At 35.8% G+C, this 20,956-nt stretch overlaps 2 protein-coding genes and 1 long non-coding RNA gene across 3 annotated transcripts; all 3 read right to left on the bottom strand.

The window, feature by feature from the left end:
- Window positions 1–4,104: 4,104 nt before the first annotated feature.
- On the bottom strand, window positions 4,105–16,278 carry LOC142181625 (uncharacterized). The gene is made up of 2 exons (XR_012710390.1): window positions 15,524–16,278; window positions 4,105–6,269 (listed from the first exon to the last, which is right to left on the bottom strand). It is a non-coding gene; the product is annotated as an uncharacterized LOC142181625 (long non-coding RNA).
- Window positions 16,279–17,768: 1,490 nt separating this feature from the next.
- On the bottom strand, window positions 17,769–18,658 carry LOC142181854 (uncharacterized). The gene is made up of 2 exons (XM_075255464.1): window positions 18,101–18,658; window positions 17,769–17,831 (listed from the first exon to the last, which is right to left on the bottom strand). Exons 1-2 carry the CDS (start codon window positions 18,656–18,658, stop codon window positions 17,769–17,771), a joined length of 621 nt encoding a protein of 206 aa, XP_075111565.1.
- A 1,673-nt stretch (window positions 18,659–20,331) lies between these two features.
- On the bottom strand, window positions 20,332–20,811 carry LOC142181853 (uncharacterized). The gene has a single exon (XM_075255463.1). The coding sequence runs from the start codon at window positions 20,809–20,811 to the stop codon at window positions 20,332–20,334; it is 480 nt and encodes a 159-aa protein (XP_075111564.1).
- Window positions 20,812–20,956: the final 145 nt, after the last annotated feature.

Here is a 20,956-nt window from a genome sequence, read left to right as displayed (position 1 = left end):
ATTGAGTACCGCTGTGGTGTACTCAGCCCTTAGGGGCCCCCTCCAGGGCCCTGCTTACTTTACATGTTTCAAGATGATGTATGATACATGGTATGCGGTCATGCCAGGATGACTCTCTTTCCAAGGTATTATGAAGCACCACTTTTATTTCGTGGTAGCTATCATGTTCTTCCTTAGTTTTATTTTGTTGGAATTTCTTCAACCGTTGGTTCTATTCTTTGTTATAGAGGCTCCATAGATGGTTGTAAAAGGTTGTAGTAACGGGGTTGTACATAACATTCATGGAAGTATATTTATTTTACTTACTCTCATTGTTATTATCATGAAAGGGTGTCATGTGTGATTTTGAATTGGAAAATATTTTATCATTTAACTTGAAAATGTATATGGTTTTCAAGGAGCTTCCGCAATTAAATTGATTTTCATGCACATGATTTGGGTGCATCATATGGGTTGGTTCACTCGGGTCGGGTAGTGTGCCGGGTGCCGGTCACGTAGATTTAGATCGTGACAAACTTGGTATCAGAGCCCTAGGTTCTAAGTCGAGTCCTAGGAAGTCTATGGAGCTGTGTCAAGTAGAGTCCCTCTTATCGGTGTGTTGTCGGCCACACTTATATCGGGGAGGCTACAATGACATCTAGGGTGTTTTAATTTCTTCATACTCCAGATCGTGCGTTTGTGCCTGAAGTGAGAGTACGAATTCTATTAATTACCTATCGTGGAAGATATAGAAGTGACAAGAATAAAGCTCAAGGTTCAAGTTATAATATAAGATATTTTGGCTAATAGTCAGAAAGTGTCAGATTTGTTCAAATGGAAACATAAGTTGAGAATAGATTGGGACTGATTCAATCAACACGTATGACTTGGTGAATAAGAATTATAATTCGAATACTGAGAAATTGTGGGAGGAAATAAAGTGATGATGTTAGTTAGTATTGCCAGGATGATGTTATGACTTATAAAGAATTTTACTAAAGGATGCGAATAAGAGCACCTATGTTAGACGCTAGATTTCAATTCAAGATTGTTGGTCAAGATGTTGGAACGACTGTTTACTATGGTAATCACCATTAACGAGTTTAGCAAAAGAAAAAAAAAGGAATATTGTAAATGAAGATGTTGCATCTTAAATTATCATGACAAGATATAGAAAAGTGATATGGATCTAATTGATAAGTGAATGTGAATCAGTCAAGTTGTGATAAACATAATATGATTCATAAGAAGTATGGCATAGTTAAGACACTGTCAATAATGACCAAAGTCACCTTCTAAAAAGAAAAAAAAGAGCTTTCTTGATCATCCGAAAAGGGAATGTTACAAGATGAGGGAGATGACCCTTAATTGTACTTGACATCGGGTTTCCCTTAAGCATGATAGGTTATCGTCATGATGGTGTCATATGTAATAGAAGTGGCATAAAAGAAATAAAGTACCACATATAAGTACGAGTTGAGGATAGACGAAGCATGCCATATGTAAAAGATGGGCATGACAACTTTGAGTTCCTCCAAATGATGAATGTGATACAAATAAAGGTCAATCTCTAGTTATGCATATAAAGGTATGCGAGGATAAAGTATGTGAACCTAAAATGGATAAGCGTGAAAATATTAAGGCATGAGATGCACAAAAGGCATAATTTTGGAGGTGATAAGAAACAATATATGTTGTTAGAGAAAAAAAATAACGTGGAATGATAATCTTGAGTTTTTCTAGTCGAGGTATGGCTTGTTTTATTCTATTAAAATGCTGAAAGATTGAGAATTTCCAAGAATGATCTCAAAGTAACTCTATATGTGCCCAATATTGAAAGAGCAGTTAACTTGTGAGTAAACGAATCCTTATGATTAAAGAATAAATATTGAAATGGCTCATGGGCTAAGTTAAAGTTGCTGGAAAGTTATGCATATAATGTGTACGACGTAATGCTTAAAAACAAAAATTGAAAGCGGTTATGGTACTGATTGGAGATTGAAAAGTTATAAGAATTCTAAGTCTACATGATAATGTGTCATAAATCCCTAATATGATATGTATGGACAAGGTCAATGATACCATGAAGAATGGAAAAATATGCAAGTATATATTTATCATATGAAACGTGTTGATGTAAATATGTGGCATGAGCTATGGCCAAAGAGTTTGCATTATGATGTAAATATGAGGTAATAAACCCTACATGCATGACATCTTTATCATAAGTATTAGCCTACTCGGTGGGATACCATCAAAATAATTTGTGAGTTTTATCAAGTTAATTTGTATTTTTGTATTTTATCTCGCCAAGTATTATTAGGCATAAAAATACTTTGTCTTTGTGAGGCTTCTTTGCTCCAATGCCTACATCTTGACATACTCCCAATACATTTCCCCTATAGTTGATCTGCCACAGATTGATGTAGTTTATCTTGAGATTTTTAAGTTTGCTTTGCTTTTAAAGGAAAACATATCACAGTACACATTAGAACTTGAAATCCAATAAATGTATCCAAGCCAACTTTACTTTTATCTTTTCATGATCCTTTTCATAAACTTGACCTTTTAGATTTAAATAAAAAAAGATTCTGCAATTTTTTGCTTAAAGTATAGTCTTGAGAGAAATGTTATTTATTTTTGGAGTGGTGATATATTTTTAACCAAATTTTAAGTTTATGTTGTTTTCTAAAGTTTAGATATACTTTATATTTGTAATACGAGGTTCAAGTCTCAAGATTATAGATAAGAAAGAGTGATTATTGGCTTACGAACGGACGTCTTCGAGAGAATTGTTATTGCTAGAGACCGGGAATAATGTCATGTAAACAAAAGCATGAGTTATATTGTGGACGAACAAAAGAAATGAGGGGTCATTCTTTAATGAAAAAGTTCATTGCAAGATAAATTTTAAATAATTTAGAATTGATACATGAATTATTTTCTCTTGTATACAAACCAAACTACTCTTACAAAAAAAGGAAAGATAACAACATCTATTAATTTTTTTGGCAAATTTGATGTATTAGTTTTGTCAAACCTCCTTTTTTACCTACACCCCCCGAAGGGTATAATGGAGTTTTTTTCCAACTTAAAGTGACAATCGAAACGAAATTATTTTATTAAAAATTCAGAGTCGCCACTTGGGAGATTTATGGTGTCCCAAGTCACCGGTTTTGAATCTCGAATCGAGGAAAGATTGACTCTGGATTACAGTCCGCAAACCAGAAATCCGGGTAAGGAATTCTGTTAACTCGGGAGAAGTTGTTAGGCATTCCCACGTTCCGTGGTTCTAGCACGGTCGTTCAACTGTTATTATTGGCCTAATTATCTGATTAATTACATGTTTTAGCCTATAGTTCAATTTTAACTTTATAACCGCTTTTATTTAATTAATCAAAGGAGGATTATAACGTCATTTAAAATATGTTTCAAACCACGTCATATAAATGCACCCGCAGTCCGCAACACATTTTATCTAACGTTGAGATTTGGATTTGGGTCACATAAATGCGCACCCGAGTATAAGAAAATCAATTTAAATAGCACACTTAAAGCAACTACGCACTTTCAAGTTAATAAAAGATTTGCGAGGGCCATGGAAAATTTAGTAATAGCACACCTCGAACTATATAAACTAAATAAATTTAGTGGCCTATTAGCAATACTCTTATATTAAGAAAGTTTAGTAGCACTACACCCACAATGCCTAAGTAATTCATGGCTTACTTCTGTCTTCCTCATCACTAGAAAATATTGCATAAACATTGTTGCTTTGTTTATATTGTATTTAATGCAAGGTGCTAAAAGCCACACTTTGTAATACAAGCAATGCAGCTAATCAGAGTTAACTACATCAAGACTAAAAAGAGAGTTGACAAGCAATAGAAGAAAACCCAATGTTAATGGTCATAATTACACAGCGCACATAGCAAAACTATTGTAGTTAAATTTCCTAAAGTTGAATTCACCCACCCCGAAAACTTGCTCCTCCTCCTCACTTGCAAATAACCATAAATAATTGTACCCCAGGAAACCACATTTTGAGGCATCTAATTAAACAACATACTAGCATCATTTAGACACCCACTAAAACAAAACAAATGAAGCAAACAGATGGATAAGTGAACGAAATCCGTAACCCCAACTTTCAACATCAACCCATGAAGCATTAAAAAAAATCTTCCTACTTCAATTCTTCAATATCATTCTATACAAATGCTCTCAACCAACAAATATACTTATGGAACAATACAAATAGACAAACTTATATCTGAGTGTTTAACAAACGAATTAGCCTAACAAATAGACTAGGCATAAATAAGCACATCAAAGAACTGAAATGATGTCAAATTAGGAAGTAAAAGAGAAATGAACCTGAAATAGTCTTTTAACTAACGAAAATTCCAGCGACTACACGGATGAAGCTTACCGTATCTATGACCGGATCTCGACATTGAGATAAAAATCCAAACAGAACCAGGATCGAAACTACGAGCCTAACCTCGAACGGTGAACTCGGGATCTCTCGCAAACTCCATACAAGCAGAAATAAATCAATTTCTTGATTCAATTGAATGAAAATTCTTGTCTGCTTTTCTCCTCTACTTGTGTGTATGCCTATTTTTTGAGCTAGGAGATTATATTTTTGAGGGTCTTAAGGTTTTGGTGTTTCAATTTTGTGAAGAAAAAAGGGGTAACGGTTATGCGGGTCTGATTTTTGGGAGTTGCGACTGAAAATGTTAGAGTCCAGGGTTGTTTTGTTCAGGAAGAAGAAGCTCGATCTTCAGGGGTCATTGTTTGGTGTTCGGCGGCTGCTGATCCTTAGGCCTAGGTTAGCCGTTGCTGTTTTTCTTTAATCCATGGTGAAGGGGTGGGACTTTTTGAAGAAGAAAGCAGAACGGTGGGGTGGTTCTTTTTGTCTTGTGCCGCTGCTCTCATCTCTTTTCCTTAGGAAGATCAGATTTTTTTTTATCTTTAGGTCTTTGTATTTGTTTTATAGGGTTTTTTTAGGTTAGGGGGTATGGGCCTAGGAATTATGGGCTTGAGAATTATGGGCTAAGTCCAAAATTAGGCCTAAAAATGGGTTGCTCGAACCCAAGTTTTATTCTTTCTCCGCGAACGGGACTAAAATACTAACTCACTTATTAATTTGTCCTACTTAAATAAAATAACTGTTAAAATAAGACTGACCATTAAAATAAACTATTTTTGGTATTTTTCAAGATTAAAAATAATTACAACACATTAATGGAACAATTTTTGTAATTTTCATTTTTCTTGTAATAAAATAAAGTAAAAGATTAAAAATTAGTTGAAATAGCTATATTAGGCCTAAATTAAATATTTGCGTGCTAAAATATAAAAAATCTTGGGGAGGGTCAAAAATCACATGTCTATAGCTGCCCCTCTTTGACTGGAAATACGATATATTTTCAGACAAAGAACGACTAGACAGGTTCTTTGACCCCACCCTTATTGGAGAGACTAAAACTAAGAGAAAGGGGAATGTGACCGAGCTCTGGTATCTGAGCTGCCTACATATCCTTGGCTATAAAGGAATTAAGCCACGTGTAGTTCTGAAGTGAATGAGGTGATGGAGTACCGAGGTTGAAAGCCGAGTGAGGTGCCGTCGAGGTTCAGGTCCGCGATCCCGTTAGTATATCAAAATCAAAAATGAAAAAGACTAACTAAGCCTATCAGCTACGAGTTACAAGATTCCTATCTATGAGTCTTCTGAAGCTTGATCTTGAGTCTTGGTTGGTTCTTCATGCGGACTCTGATCTGAATCTTGATACTTGTTAGCTGCGGGTGTTAGTTCAATCTTCCACGGCTTCTTCGGACCAAGATTGAACATGCAGTGTTTGTGACCTCAATCATGTCTCGAGCAATCTGCCTCTTGTTTCAGCTTCTGCATTTTGGATTCACTCCCTTTTTCCCTTTTTTTCTTTTCTTATTTTTTTTTGTTTTTTTTTGTTTTTTTTTCTTGTTTTTTTTTGTTTTTTTTAGTTCTGGACTGAGATTACTTCCATTGATCATCTCCTCTGTTGACTCACCTTCTTGCCGCGAGCTTCTGCTACTTCTAACTTGAACTGTTTTCCTTTGAGACTTGAACTGTTTTCCCTTGAAACTCAAATTGTTTTCCTTCAAAACTGCTTTCCTTTGAAACTCGAGTTGTCTTCCTTCAAAACTGCTTTCCCTTTAAACTTGAGGTGTCTTCCCTTGTTCTCCAGGTGGACGGCTGATTACAACAAAACAGACAAAACAAAAGAAATTTTTTCTGCCCCAGTCTGCACTAGGAAGATTTGTGAGTTGTTAGCAAAATGGTAAACCACTTGTACTATTGATGCAATGATGAGAGTAAACTAAAGAATAGACTAGGAAAACTATAAACTAAACTTGACTAAAGTAAAGACTGACCCTATTCTCCAGGCGGGGCCTCCTGATTTCAAGAAAAACTAAACATTGATAATTTTAACAAAACTAAAAATTGACCCATTTTTTTCAAATCCAAACTTCCTCTTTTTTTTTCCTTCAAAATATCCTAGGAGAAAATTCGTCAGACTAGGTTATCTATCTTAGGAGAAAGATTCATCAGACTAAGACGTTAATCCTAGGAGGAAATTCATCAGACTAGGCCTTTTTCTCTTTTTTTTTTTTTTTTTGGTATCTTAGGAGAAAGATTCATCCGACTAAGACGTTTACCCTAGGAGAAAATTCATCAGACTAGGTTTTCTATCTTAGGAGAAAGATTCATCAGACTAAGATTTCTATCCTAGGAGAAAGTTCATCAGACTAGGTCTTCTATCTTAGGAGAAAGGAGAAAGATTCATCCGACTAAGACGTTTATCCTAGGAAAAAATTCATCAGACTAGGTTTTCTATCTTAGGAGAAAGATTCATCAGACTAAGATTTCTATCCTAGGAGAAAGTTCATCAGACTAGGTTTTCTATCTTAGGAGAAAAATTCATCAGACTAAAATTGTGATCCTAGGAGAAAATTCACCAGACTAGTTTTTTTTTATCTTAGGAGAAAAGTTCATCAGACTAAGATTTTTATCCTAGGAGAAAGTTCATCAGACTAGGTCTTCTATCTTAGGAGAAAAAAATTCATCAGACTAAGATTTTGATCCTAGGAGAAAACTCATCAGACTAGGTCCTCTATCTTAGGAGAAAAATTCATCAGACTAAGATTACAATCCTAGGAGAAAGTTCATCAGACTAGGTTTTCTATCTTAGGAGAAAAATTCATCAGACTAAGATTTTATTGGGAGTAAAATCCATCAGACTAGGACTTTTTATCCTATGAGGCAAAATGTGACGACCAAATGACAAAATTTTATGCACATGAGCAAGATAGAAAAAGGGAAAATTTGAGAAACTTCCCTTTGTCGGCTCTTCTCTTCTTTTCATTTTCATTTTTTCTTCTTTTTTTTTTTCTATTTTTCTTTCCTTTTCTTTTTTCTTTTCCCTTCTTTTTTTTTTCTTTTTTTTTTGAACCACATTCCTTGCACTACTTTGTTCCTGTTTCATACAAAGAAAAATTTGTCAGTTTTGAAAATGGTGGTCGGTTTGTGGCCTTGAGTCTTGAGCAGCTTGGCTTTCGCTCGATCAGTTTGAGTCAGTCTCAAGAGACTTTTGCTTTGCATCAACCCTGATTGTTTAACACCCAGTACCATTTGTATTTCTGGCTCAATCAGCATTATCCCAACTGGAGATCTTTTCTTAGATGACCTTTTCTGATATCTTGAATGACTTCCTGCTTTGAGCAATTTGTCTGTCAGAGAGAATCACAAGTTATCTTTGTTTGCGCCAAGCAGGCTAACAAGAGTCTTTTTGGGGGAGCCTTTGTATGAATCGGGCATGTTGACATTAACAACTGAGTTTGCTGGCTAAATTTACTTTGTACAACTGAAAAGCTGGTAGCAGATTTTGAAATCTTTTCTTGCTTGTTTTGAGAAGGACTGACTCAGGATGAAGGACATAATGACGCAAAGAAACGAATATTAACAAGAAATGCCCTTGTCGGAAGGACAGAAGGAAGAAATTTTTTTCTTTTTTCTTTTCAATAACTAGCCTTAATGATCATGACATGCATTTTGGACTCAACGGCCTGATCTATCAAACTAACCCATTCTTTCCTTTTACCATTCTTATGATCTTTGAAGTCGGGCCTATCCGTGCCAATCCTTTGCGTCATCTTCACGACTCACTTTCGACTAATGGTGCCCCGAGGAATTTTCACCAACAAGCCTCTCTCATTTATTCATCTCTACTTACCGTCGCCTTACAGTGCCTGTGAGGGTTTTCACTAATAAGACTCTCTCATTTTTCTTTTTCTTTTTCTTTCCCTCTTTTTGTGAGTAACTTGACAGTGTTATATGTCGTGTGACAACCATTGCTCATCGCATGCTTCTCTTGGCATTCTTGAAGGCATATCGGGAGGTCTTTATTTGGAAGGTTTTTGGATAGGGTTGGAAAGAAAGGACGTCATGAAGGCTCAAAATAAACTCAAAGTAAAGGGGTTGTGGACTTACAACTCTTGGAATCGAGTCTTTCAAAAAATGAAATAAAATCTTTTCCCCAATTTCAGATGCTGGGGATTTTTGGATTTTCTATTTTTTCTTTTTTCTTCTTTTTCTTATTTGGTTGGACCGAACCGTGAGGCTGCCTACGTATCCTTATTTTAAAGGAATCAGGTCTAACTATTTTTCATCTTTCTTTCTGTTTCTCTTTTTTCTTTTCTTTTTTCCTTTTCTTTTTTTTCTTTTTTTTGTTTGCCCCAGCTTCTATTTTTGAAGGCATGGACCTTTGATAATTCTTTTTTTTTTCTGAACTTTCTAAGAATTGCCCCAGTTTGTACTCTTGGGACATGGATTTTTTTTTTGACTCTAAAATTGATTCCAAAAGAGGATAGTCAAAGAAAAATAACACAGGCTCAAAAGGGGTAGCAAAGGATATAAAGTGTTTGGGTAGCAGAAAAAGGGCCTCCCAACCTCAAGAACGTCAAACATGATATCTTTTCGCGATCACAGCATTGACGAACATGTCTGTCTTCTTGGTGTGCCGTGGTCACAAGACATTTTTTTCATCCCTTAGTACAAACTTTCCAACAAACATCAATTGATTAAACATCCCCAATCCCGATCTTCACAATGATTTGAAGGTGAATTTTACTCGACCTTAGTTCCAAAGTATTCCAACTCTTTATTCATCCTCAAAAGTATTTTTTTTAGTTATCGAATTCCAGATTAAATCAGTTCCTAAGATCTGGCCAAAATGTCCGCATGCATGTCATGTCATTAGAACTAGCGAGAAAAGAACTAGGAACAGAATGACACAAAAGGACAAACTGTATTTTATTGAGTAAAGGATGAAAGGGTTTTACAACTAAACAAGCAACCTAAAATACGAGTTACAACCCTAAAATAACCCGAATAATGAAAATAGCAACAGAACAGACAGACAAGACTCACACAAACAGAATGGAGGGATAGAAGGGTTTGACTCAATAAAATAAAATCTGGATCACAACCCTGAAATAACCCAGATAATAGAAAAAACATCAAAACAAGCTACCAAGATTCCTTCCTAGTGAGGAGGGAATGACTTTTCAATTGCTAGGCTTGACATTTAGCCACAAATTTGCTTATCAGAATCAGCAGAGCCTTCTCCAATTTCAACATCATTAACTTCGGTTAGCAAGTTCCCGAGAGGATTCTCATACTCCATGTCACCAGGCATCATCCCCACAAAGTGTGCATCATGATGTGCAGGTAAAGGATTTTGCGCGATATTTTGGGTGTCATTGTCTTGGATCACAATCAGGTTTTCCTGGATCATCCTTTCTATTTCTCTTTTCAAATCCCGACAGCTTTCAACATTGTGTCCCTAGGCATTGGAATGGTATTCACACCTTTTAGAAGGGTCAAAGTTTCTTACACGTGGGTCCACATGATTTGGAGGAATAGGTGCAATTGTGTCATAATGCTTTAACTTCTCAAATAAGCTTGCATAGGACTCTCCTATTGGTGTAAAATTATCTTTTAACCTTTGTTCCCCTTTATACCTATGACTTGGATGTGGGGTATAGGGCACCTGAAAAGGAGGCTGTTGGAGATTTTGTGATACTCGTGCTCGCTTTCTGGGGTGTTTTGGTGGCTGGACAACATACCGAGGTGGAGAGACAGAATATTGAGGGTTCCGAGGTAGATAATACTGCTCATGGGAGTCATGGGAAACTTGAGGAGGCTGCTCATACCTTTGAGATGTTCTCTTGGGACCTCTTCTCGACCCTGATGTCATCATGATTTCTTCAACCTTCTCATTTGTGCCATTAAAATTATCAGATTCAATCTGGACAGCCTGAGTTGCAGCTTTGAGAACTGTTTGACATATAATTTTGCCTGTCTTAAGATCATTCTCAACCATTTCCCCCATTTTGATTACTTCATAGAAGGATTTACCCGCTGCAGACATCATATTTTGAAAGTAATCTGGCTCTTGTGCCTGAAGGAACACAGTGATTAGCTCGTGGTCATCCATGGATGGCTTAACTCTAGCTGTTTGCTCTCTCCATTTAATGGCATAGTCCCTGAAACTTTTAGTTGGTTTCTTCTTCAGGTTTGAAAGGGAAATGCGGTCTGGGGTAATGTCGATGTTGTATTAGAACTGTTTGACAAAGGCCTGTGCCATGTCATCCCAGACATACCAGCGAGATGTGTCTTCATCCATAAACCATTCGGAGGCTACTCCCGTAAGGCTTTCTCCAAAATAAGCTATTAACAATTCTTCATTTCTTCCTGCACCTCTTAGTTGATTGCAATACCTTTTCAGGTGGGCTATGGGATCTCCACGTCTATCATATTTTTCAAATTTGGGAGTCTTGAAACCAGGCGACAAGTGGACATCGGGGAACATATATAGATCTTTGAAGGCAACACTCTTTTGACCTGCCAACCCTTGCATGTTTTTCATTCGTTGTTCTAAGCTTTTCACTCTTTGGGTCATTTCTTCCTGTACCATCTTTCGGGCAGGCTTCTCAATGTTTGCAGGAAGATCAAACGAGTACGAGTGGTACTTACGAGAGTGGTACTGCTCATGCTAGGTATCAAATTGTGACTCGTGACAAGGTTGTCCTTGGCCATTGGCCCATGCTTGACACATTTTGGTCATTTGTTGTTTCAGTATTCTATTTTCCTCAACCACAGTAGACTCTTGTTGAACCCTCTGACCCTGAGTCTCTTGAGCACTTGTAACAGCTTCGATGTCAGTTATCATTTTTCCTTCGACCTTGTGTTGTCCGCTTACCACAAACCGACCACCTCAAACTCTCTTCACAATTCAAAGCAAAACATGTTAGAATGGACTCAGTTGGTCCTTATTATTATCAATATTTTTCATTTTGTTTTTCATTTGTTTCCTTTTTTTTTCATTTGTTTTTCATTTTTCTTTTCAATGGTTGGTCGAACTTGATGTGGGTTGCCTACGTATCATGTGGGAACATGAATCAGATCTTGCGTAGTTCGGGAAGATTAAGAATAAAGTAAATAAACTAACTTTTTTTTATTTCCAAAGAAAGACTTATAAAGAAGAAAGAAAATATTTTTTTGGATTTCGATTTTTTTTTCCCGAATTTCGAAAGAAAAACTTCTAAAGAAGAAAGAAAATATTTTTGAATTTTTATTTTGAATTTATGAAAGAAATGCTTCTAAAAAGGAAAGAAAATATTTTTGAATTTTGAATTTTCTTTTCAATTTTGAAAGAAGAATGAAAATATTTTGGATTTTTGGAAGTAATTAAAAGAAAATATTTTTGTATATTTTTTTTTTATAAAAAAACAATTAGGGTCTAAAAGAAAGGCTTTCTAAAGAAGCAAGTAATGGAAAATATTTTTGAATTTTTTGAAAATTGGGGTCTAAAAAAAACTTTTCTAGAGAGGAAGTAAAGGAAAATATTTTTGGATTTTTTTGAAAATTATGGGCCGGAACCGATGAGGTTTGCCTACGTATCTCACATCTGGTGAGAATCAGACCCGCGTAGTTCGTCCCTTTTTGGCGGAACAGTAAAATATGACTTATTTTGAAACGACTTTTCTCTTTTTTTTAAAAAAAATTTTTTAACAGAATTTCAGGGTAATTCAAATACCTACCTCTCACTCTCTTTTCTTTTCTCTTTTTTTCGATTTTCATTTTTTTTTCATTTTCTTTCCATATTCTAGAAGCCAGTCAGCATGCAAGCCAAAATAGACGGATACGCAAGTAGCACGTAAGATGCATCAGGATGGTCTTTTCATTTCGGGTACACATGTCCTAGACAGACCCAACTCCTGTGTTGAGTCTCCAAAGTCAAATGCACATGATGCAAACAAACGTTCCTACTAGGGATCCGGCATGAGGCTGGGTTATTCTAGGTTCAAAACCTGGGTATGTGTTCTAGACTGTGTACCCGAGCGGACAACTCGAGCCGAGGAGGGGGCTACGTACCGGGAACCAAAAAGTCATCCGGCTTAGTAACTTGTCTGAGCCTCTTTCTTATTTCAAGGTATGACACTAACAGAATAGGGAGTCACGACCAGCGTGCACATCCCCGAAGATGAAAAGAGAAGGGTTTCATAGCAATTTATATACAGTTCAGATAATATCAAAGTGGTAAAAAGCAACATTTAGCACATTAGGCTCAACATGTAATAAAATCAGATAACAGATAAAATCAAATGTAACAATTCATCTAAGCTCGAATTCTTGAACCCTGAACCAGAAGTTCTGGGTTCTTGTTCCCAACAGAGTCGCCAGAGCTGTCACACCTCCCTTTTACCACCCACACCCCGAGAAGGGTGATATAAGGGAGTTTTTTCAATTAAAGTGACAATCCAAACGAGATTATTTTATTAAAAATTCAGAGTCGACACTTGGGATAATTTATGGTGTCCCAAGTCACCGGTTCAAATCCCGAATCGATGAAATATTGACTCTGTATTACAGTCTGCGAATACAGAAATCCGGGTAAGGAATTTTGTTAACCCGGGAGAAGGTGTTAGGCATTCTCGGATTCCGTGGTTCTAGCACGGTCGCTCAACTGTTATAATTGGCCTATTATCTGATTTTAATACATGTTTTAACCTATGGTTCAATTTTAACTTTATAACCGCTTTTATTTAATTATTTTTTAGGAAGATTCAACGTCATCTAAAACATGTCTTGAACTACGTCACATAAATGCACCCGCGGTCCACGACACATTTTATCTAACGTTGTTGAGATTTGGATTTGGGTCACATAAATGCACACCCGAATTTTATAAATTATATATTACTACTACGTCACGAGAACCGTACCCGTAGCTATGATATTTTATTAATAGCACCCAAAGCAAGCTAAGAATGTCCATTACTATTTCCTAAAACATTTTTGAAATTATCGTAAGGCACAAGAATTATAGAAGGAGTCATCCACGTAGGGGGCCAAACTAAACCAAATGCCCCCTTAACCATAAGTTCAATGATCATTGTATATATAACAGTAGATACAACTTCAACAATTGTCTTTGTTTAAAGACCATTATTTTCCTTCTTTAGTTTTTCAATTTTTAAGCATAAAAAATTCAAAAAAAAACTTCTCATGAAACAACAATGCTCATGTGCATCTAGTAAGCTACTAATATCTACCTTAAGAACAACAGTAGTTAAGCAATCTTGCATGGAAAACAATAAAGCAGCTATCGAGTCCGATATCAGATAAGAATAAGAAATGTTCTGAGACTAAACCTAGTAAACTAACACTAATGAGAGTATTATATTTCATAGCTTCATGCAGTTCAACAATTCAAACAGGCATTCAATATTTTTAACTAAGATAAAGCAATTAAATGACTTAACATAAGCCAATAAACATAATATTCAACTAATCCACAGTAAAGACAAATTGAGAATGGACCTTAACTGAGGCAACGATTTTTCATTGAACAAAGCTTCCAGCAAAATTCATACAATGACCACTCATGATAGATCCTAGGCCCAACATCAATTTGGATCGGAACCTCGATATCAACCCTTTGTTTGGAGCAGCGAACTGGGAAATGACCGGAAGCCACTGCTACCAAATTCTCACGACCAAAACTGATCAACTCCCTCTGGAATTTTGATTTTGAAATTACATGCTCCAATGGCTTCTTCTTTGATAATTTAGAGGTTTCGAAAGCAGAATTCTAGGATTAATCTGATTTCGCTAATTGGAGATCGGAGAAGGGAAAGTACAAAAAGGTAATGGGAATTAGACCCACATTTTAATATTCACTAGTTTAGAATCTGTTGAAGGGTGAAGTTTGGGATTATAGTAGTGTTCGGTTGATTGGAATAAAAAATTGACGCATATACTCCGATCCCTCTATTGGATTAAATGGTATTAAGTTCACATGATGACCACGACCCCATTCATGAAGCAATTCTGCCAGTTCAGTTGCATGCTCGACCGAATCATTCACTCTGGCTAATAGTGTATATTCAAAGGAAATCTGACTTCTAATTCAAGAGACAAAAGCAAGAACTGATCTTTTTGGATGGAGAAAACGGCGGAATCTAATTTGTTAATAGAAATATGTTTCAAACCACGTCACATAAATGCACCCGCAGTCCGCAACACATTTTATCTAACGTTGAGATTTGAATTTGGGTCACATAAATGCGCACCCGAGTTTAAGGAAATCAATTTAAATAGCGCACCTAAAGCAACTTTACACTTTCAAGTTAATAAAAGGTTTGCGAGGGCCATGGAAAATTTAGTAATAGCACACCTCGAACTATATAAACTAAATAAATTTAGTGGCCTATTAGCAACACTCCTATATTAAGAAAGTTTAGTAGCACTACACCCACAATGCCTAAGTAATTCATGGCTTACTTCTATCTTCCTCATCACTAGAAAATATTGCATAAACACTGTTGCTTTGTTTATATTGTATTTAATGCAAGGCGCTAAAAGCCACACTTTGTAACACAAGCAATGCGGCTAATCAGAGTTAACTACATCAAGACTAAAAAGAGAGTTGACAAGCAATAGAAGAAAATCCAACGTTAATGGTCATAATTAGACAGCGCACATAGCAAAACTATTGTAGTTAAATTTACTAAAGTTGAATTCACCCATCCCAAAAACTTGCTCCTCCTCCTCACTTGCAAATAACCATCAATAATTGTACCCCAGGAAACTACATTTTGAGGCATCTCATTAAACAACATACTAGCATCCTTTAGACACCCACTAAAACAAAACAAATGAAGCAAACCGATGGATAAGTGAACGAAATCCATAACCCCAACTTTCAACACCAACCCATGAAGCATTAAAAAAAATCTTCCTACTTCAATTCTTCAATATCGTTCTATACAAATGCTCTCAACCAACAAATATACTTATGGAACAATACAAATAGACAAACTTATATCTGAGTGTTTAACAAACGAATTAGCCTAACAAATAGACTAGGCATAAATAAGCACATCAAAGAACTGAAATGATGTCAAATTAGGAAGTAAAAGAGAAATGAACCTGAAATAGTCTTTTAACTAACGAAAATTCCAGCGACTACACGGATGAAGCTTACTATATCTATGACCGAATCTCGACATTGCGATCAAAATCCAAACAGAACCAGGATCGAAACTACGAGCCTAACCTCGAACGGCGAACTCGGGATCTCTCGCAAACTCCATACAAGCAGAAATAAATCAAATTCTTGATTCAATTGAATGAGAATTCTTGTCCGCTTTTCTCCTCTACTTGTGTGTATGCCTATTTTTTGAGCTAGGAGATTATGTTTTTGAGGGTCTTAAGGTTTTGTGTTTCAATTTTGTGAAGAAAAAAAGGGCAACAGTTATGCGGGTCGAATTTTTGGGAGTTGCGGCTGAAAATGTTAGATCCAGGGTTGTTTTGTTCAGGAAGAAGAAGCTCAATCTTCAGGGGTCGTTGTTTGGTGTTCGGCGGCTGCTGATCCTTAGGCCTAGGTTAGCCGTTGCTGTTTTTCTTTAATCCATGGCGAATGGGTGGGACTTTTTGAAGAAAAAAGCATAACAGTGGGGTGGTTCTTTTTGTCTTGTACTGCTGCTCTCATCTCTTTTCCTTAGGAAGATCAGATTTTTTTTTATCTTTAGGTCTTTGTATTTATTTTATAGGATTTTTTTAGGTTAGGGGGTATGGGCCTAGGAATTATGGGCTTGAGTATTATGGGCTATGTCCAAAATTAGGCCTAAAAATGGGTTGCTCGAACCCAAATTTTATTCTTTCTCCGCGAACGGGACTAAAATACTATCTCACTTATTAATTAGTCCCACTTAAATAAAATAACTGTTAAAATAAGACTGACCATTAAAGTAAACTATTTTTGGTATTTTTCAAGATTAAAAATGACTACAACACATTAATGGAACAATTTTTGTAATTTTTATTTTTCTTGTAATAAAATAAAGTAAAAGAGTAAAAATTAGTTGAAATAGATATATTAGGCCTAAATTAAATATTTACGTGCTAAAATATAAAAAATCTTGGGGAGGGTCAAAAATCACATGTCTACAAGTTTGTCAACACAACAGGTTTTAATTTGTATATTAACATGTTATTTTGAAGTTTCACATATTTATACGAGAAAAACGTGCAACGCACGTGTCCAGAAACTAGTTGTACTACAAATGTGGGGTTTTCACTTCGAAATTCAGCCGTAGTTATAGGGTGTATTTGGTATAACGGAAAATATTTTTCAAGAAAATATTTTCTTGAAAAACAAGTAGTAATCATATTTATTTTTCGGTGTTTGGTACGCAAATTAAGAAAAATATTTTCTCAAGAGTATTCATTAATAATTTAGATACAATAAACAGTGAAACAATAAAGTTGCGAAGCAACAACCTTCCGAACCTACAAATTTAATAAACTTGCGAGTTGCTAAATTGTCAAAATCGCAAAATTTCAAACCCGTAAACTTCCAAACACATAAGCCTCCGAATTCTTAACTTTGGAACTCGTAAAATTTCGAACATGTAAATCGAAAGATGAAAAAATTAAACTGAAAATATATATTAAAAAATTATTTTTTTCCCGGGGGAGGGGGGCTGTGTGGTGGGTGGGGGTGGAAAAAAGAAAAAACAGAAATTTAAAAATTGCAAAAAAAAAAGTAATTTTTTGTTTGTGTGGGGGCAGTGGAGGGAGTGTAGAAAAATGGAAAACAAAAATTTAAAAATACAAAAAAAAAGTAAAAAAATAAAATAAAATTTACGGGGTGGGGGTAGTAGGGTGGATGGTGACGGAAAAAAACCTTTTTGGAAAGAGGGCATGGGTGGGTGTGGGGCGGGTTGGTGAGGGTGTGGAATAGGGTGGGGAAGGTTAAGATGGAGTTTTGGAAAATATTTTCCCTTCTCTTGATAAGGAAAATATTTTTCTCCAATTGGAAGAAAATGATATCATAAGAAAAATAATTTCCAAAATATTTAAACCAACCAAACATTGAAAAATTAATGTTTTTCTCCACACCAAACACACATATAATCTTCACTTCTATTTCATGTATAATATTAGAAATTAACTTACATAAAAGCACATCTAAAAGGCTGAAACATCAAAAATATTATTATTATACTAGCATTATACCATATATCAATATTCTACACTCATTATACCGGATATACGATTGCAATTAATTCACATCAACATATATGAAACATCAAGATATCATTATTATACTATATTTTTTTTATTTTTTTTGGTAAGTAAAATTTTTTATTTCAAAAACCAAGTATAATCTTTACAATTCTCGTTCATTAGGATCTTGGACATCATGCCCAAGTCTTATACTCTTCTGTTTCTCCTAATTACAAACAAACAAGAAAACAGCAAACACTCTACTACTAACTCATAGTCTAGAATACTCCTTCATCTCTTGTAACTTCTTATCTAACTTCTTGTATTCACTTCCACGACTATGAATTTCATGTGCTATTACCGTATAATGGCCTCTTTCTGCCTAGGTTTCCCTTGAAAAATCCTCAAGTTTCTTTCATGCCATATGTGATAGACACATGCTGCCAAACAGATTCTATATATGCATGAATTTGCAGATTTTCCCTTTGCATGCACCTCTGCCCATTGAACTTCTTCATACCACCCTTTTGCTTTCCTTTGGATTACTTGCCATTCCAATAAGCTATCCCAGATCTGCGATGCCATTCCACATTTAAAAAGTAAATGTTCTGCGTTTTCTGGTTCACTTGTACACAATGGACATGATAGATCATCAACTAGACTCCACTTTGCCACTCTATCTCTTGTTAACAGCCTTCCATGTAGGTTTAAGTATAGTATGAATGACCATCTAGGAGCTCCATAGTTGTTACAGATTAATCTTCTCCATGAGCATTTTGGGTACTCACCCTGAAACTTCTTATACATCTTCTGTATGGTGAAGCTTTGCATCTGATTAAGTTCCTCTTCTTGTATCCCCACTTCTTCCAGATATTTAGCAGCCTTAAGTATCTTTTGTACAATCCACGATGCCTGCATTGGTTTGCTCTTCCACAGACTAGCTCTCCTCCCATAGTAACAATGTATCCACTTTACCCATAGTTTGTCCTTCTTGTTGCATATATTCCACAACAATTTGCACACAACTGACTTGTTCCACAGTTGGATGTCCATAATGTTCACCCCCTACTACTTTAGGCATACAGATTCTATTCCAAACAATAAGTACCCTATATGATACATCAACACCTCTTGTCTAGAGAAACCTTTTACATACACTCTCAATCATTTGTATCAACTTCCTTGGTAAAGTAAAAATTTGAGACCAGAAAGTTTGTATTGAGAAGAGACACTTTTAATGAGTTGCAATCTCCCTACATAAGACAAGAACTTTGATGTCTAGCTATTAATCCTGCCAATGATCTTATCAATTAGTGGCTTATACTAAGTAACCGATAACCTTTTTGTACTGAGATGGACCCCTAGGTATCTTATAGGAAGCTCACCTTTTAAGAAACCTAGATGATCCAATATATCAAGCTGCAATTTCTGATTCACTCCTCCAAAATATACACTACTTTTCTCCATATTTGCTTCCAGCCCAGAAACCTTAGAAGACATTTGAAAACAAGCATAAAGTGCTTTAATAGACTCCATATCTCCTTTTTCAAAACAATAGCAAATCATCTGCAAAGCTGAGTTGTACTATGTTTAACTTAGCACACTTTGGATGAAATTTGAAAAACTTGTTCTCCTTTAGTCCCTTTACCACTCTTGTGAAGTATTCTATTACTAGAACAAATAAAAAAGGGGACATAGGATTACCCTGTCTCAGTCCCTTCTTTGCTGGAAAAGTCTTCATAGAATTACCATTTATAAGTATAGAGTAGGAAACTGTAGTTACACATTTCATGATCGATGTAATGAAAACCTCTGGGAAACATAATTGATCCAAAATCTGCTCTAAGAAACACCACTCAACAGAGTCATATGCCTTCTTCATATCAATCTTCAAACAATATCTTGGAGTAATATTCTTCCTGCTGTAACCTTTTACTATCTCATGGCTTAGAATGATGTTATATAAAATTATCCTCCCTGGAACAAAATCTGATTGGCTATCATCAACCAAGTAGTCCATAACCTCTTGAAGTCTGCTAGTTATGATTTTGGAGATGGTTTTATAAATGGTAGTATAACATGATATTGGTTTAAACTCAGAAATTCTTGATGGATTCTGTACTTTAGGAACTAAGGTCACTATTGTGCAATTGATTGGCCTGTACACTTCTGATGTTCTAAAAAAATCCTGAACTACCTCCACTAATTCATCCCCTATAATTTCCCATATTTTTTTAAAGAATAGTGAATTATACCCATCACACCCTGGGGCTTTGGAATCATCTATGCTTTGTAGTGCTTGGACAATCTGCTCCATTGTCACAAGTTCTATCAGTTTTGCTTGTTGTGCTCTTGTCAGTATGCTTCCTTTCTTCATCACATCTGGTTCAATAGCTGGAATCTCCTCTGCAGCTGCTCCTAAGAGTTTCTGATAGAACTAAATGATTTTCTGCTGTACTTCCTCCTGATTCTGTGTATGCAGACCTGCTTGGGTGACTAGCTTTGTAATTTTCTTTTGAGCATTCTTGTTCTTTATACTAGCATGAAAGAAAGTTGAATTTGAATCCCCTAGCCTCAGCCATTGGATCCTAGGCTTCTGTTTCAGTATACTCTCCTCAATTGTACTCCATTTTTCTAGCTTTTCTTGTAGATCCTTTTCATCATTCTTCAAAGCCTCTGAATGGTTTGGGTCTCTCATTTGCACCTGAATTCTCTGTAGCTCCCCCTTATGAGTGTAATCTTCTCATGATTGTGCTATACTCCTCTTTATGCAGATGCTTCAATCTTTTAAGCTTCAACCAGACTCTTTTCATTATTGATCCTTGTATGTTCATCTCCCATGTTATTTTGACAATGCCTTCAAACTCCTTGAGCTCAGCTAGGTTGTTGAAAAATTTGAAAGGCTTGGGATTATTCTGATGTTCCTGCTCAAAACAAAGACACAAAGGTGTATGGTCAGAAAATAAAGGGTCCTGCACCACCACCTCTAATTGCCTCATACTCATCATCCATCCATCATTTACTAGTGCTTTGTCTATTTTGCTATGGACATGACTATTTGTCCATGTAAACTCCCTCCCAACATATCTGAGTTCTGTCATTCCTGTGTTGTCTAAGAAATCAGTAAAATCCCTTATCTCTGCTTCCATAACAAGATTCCCATTGTACCTATCTTCCCAACTTTGTATTGCATTATAATCTCCCATTGCAATCTAAGGTTCCTTTAGCTCCCTATGCAACTGTGTTAACTCCTCCCACATGTTCTTCCTTTGTTCAATAGTATACAGACCATATATTATTGAGAACCAAAATTCTTCCTTGCTCTCCATTAATACAATCTTCCCTGTGATC

Source organism: Nicotiana tabacum, chromosome 6 (genome assembly GCF_000715075.1).
Source record: "Nicotiana tabacum cultivar K326 chromosome 6, ASM71507v2, whole genome shotgun sequence".
In the NCBI taxonomy this organism is placed as follows: Eukaryota; Viridiplantae; Streptophyta; class Magnoliopsida; order Solanales; family Solanaceae; genus Nicotiana; species Nicotiana tabacum.
The sequence above is the reverse complement of the archived record's forward strand: the minus strand, read 5'-3'. Positions and strand labels throughout refer to the sequence as shown.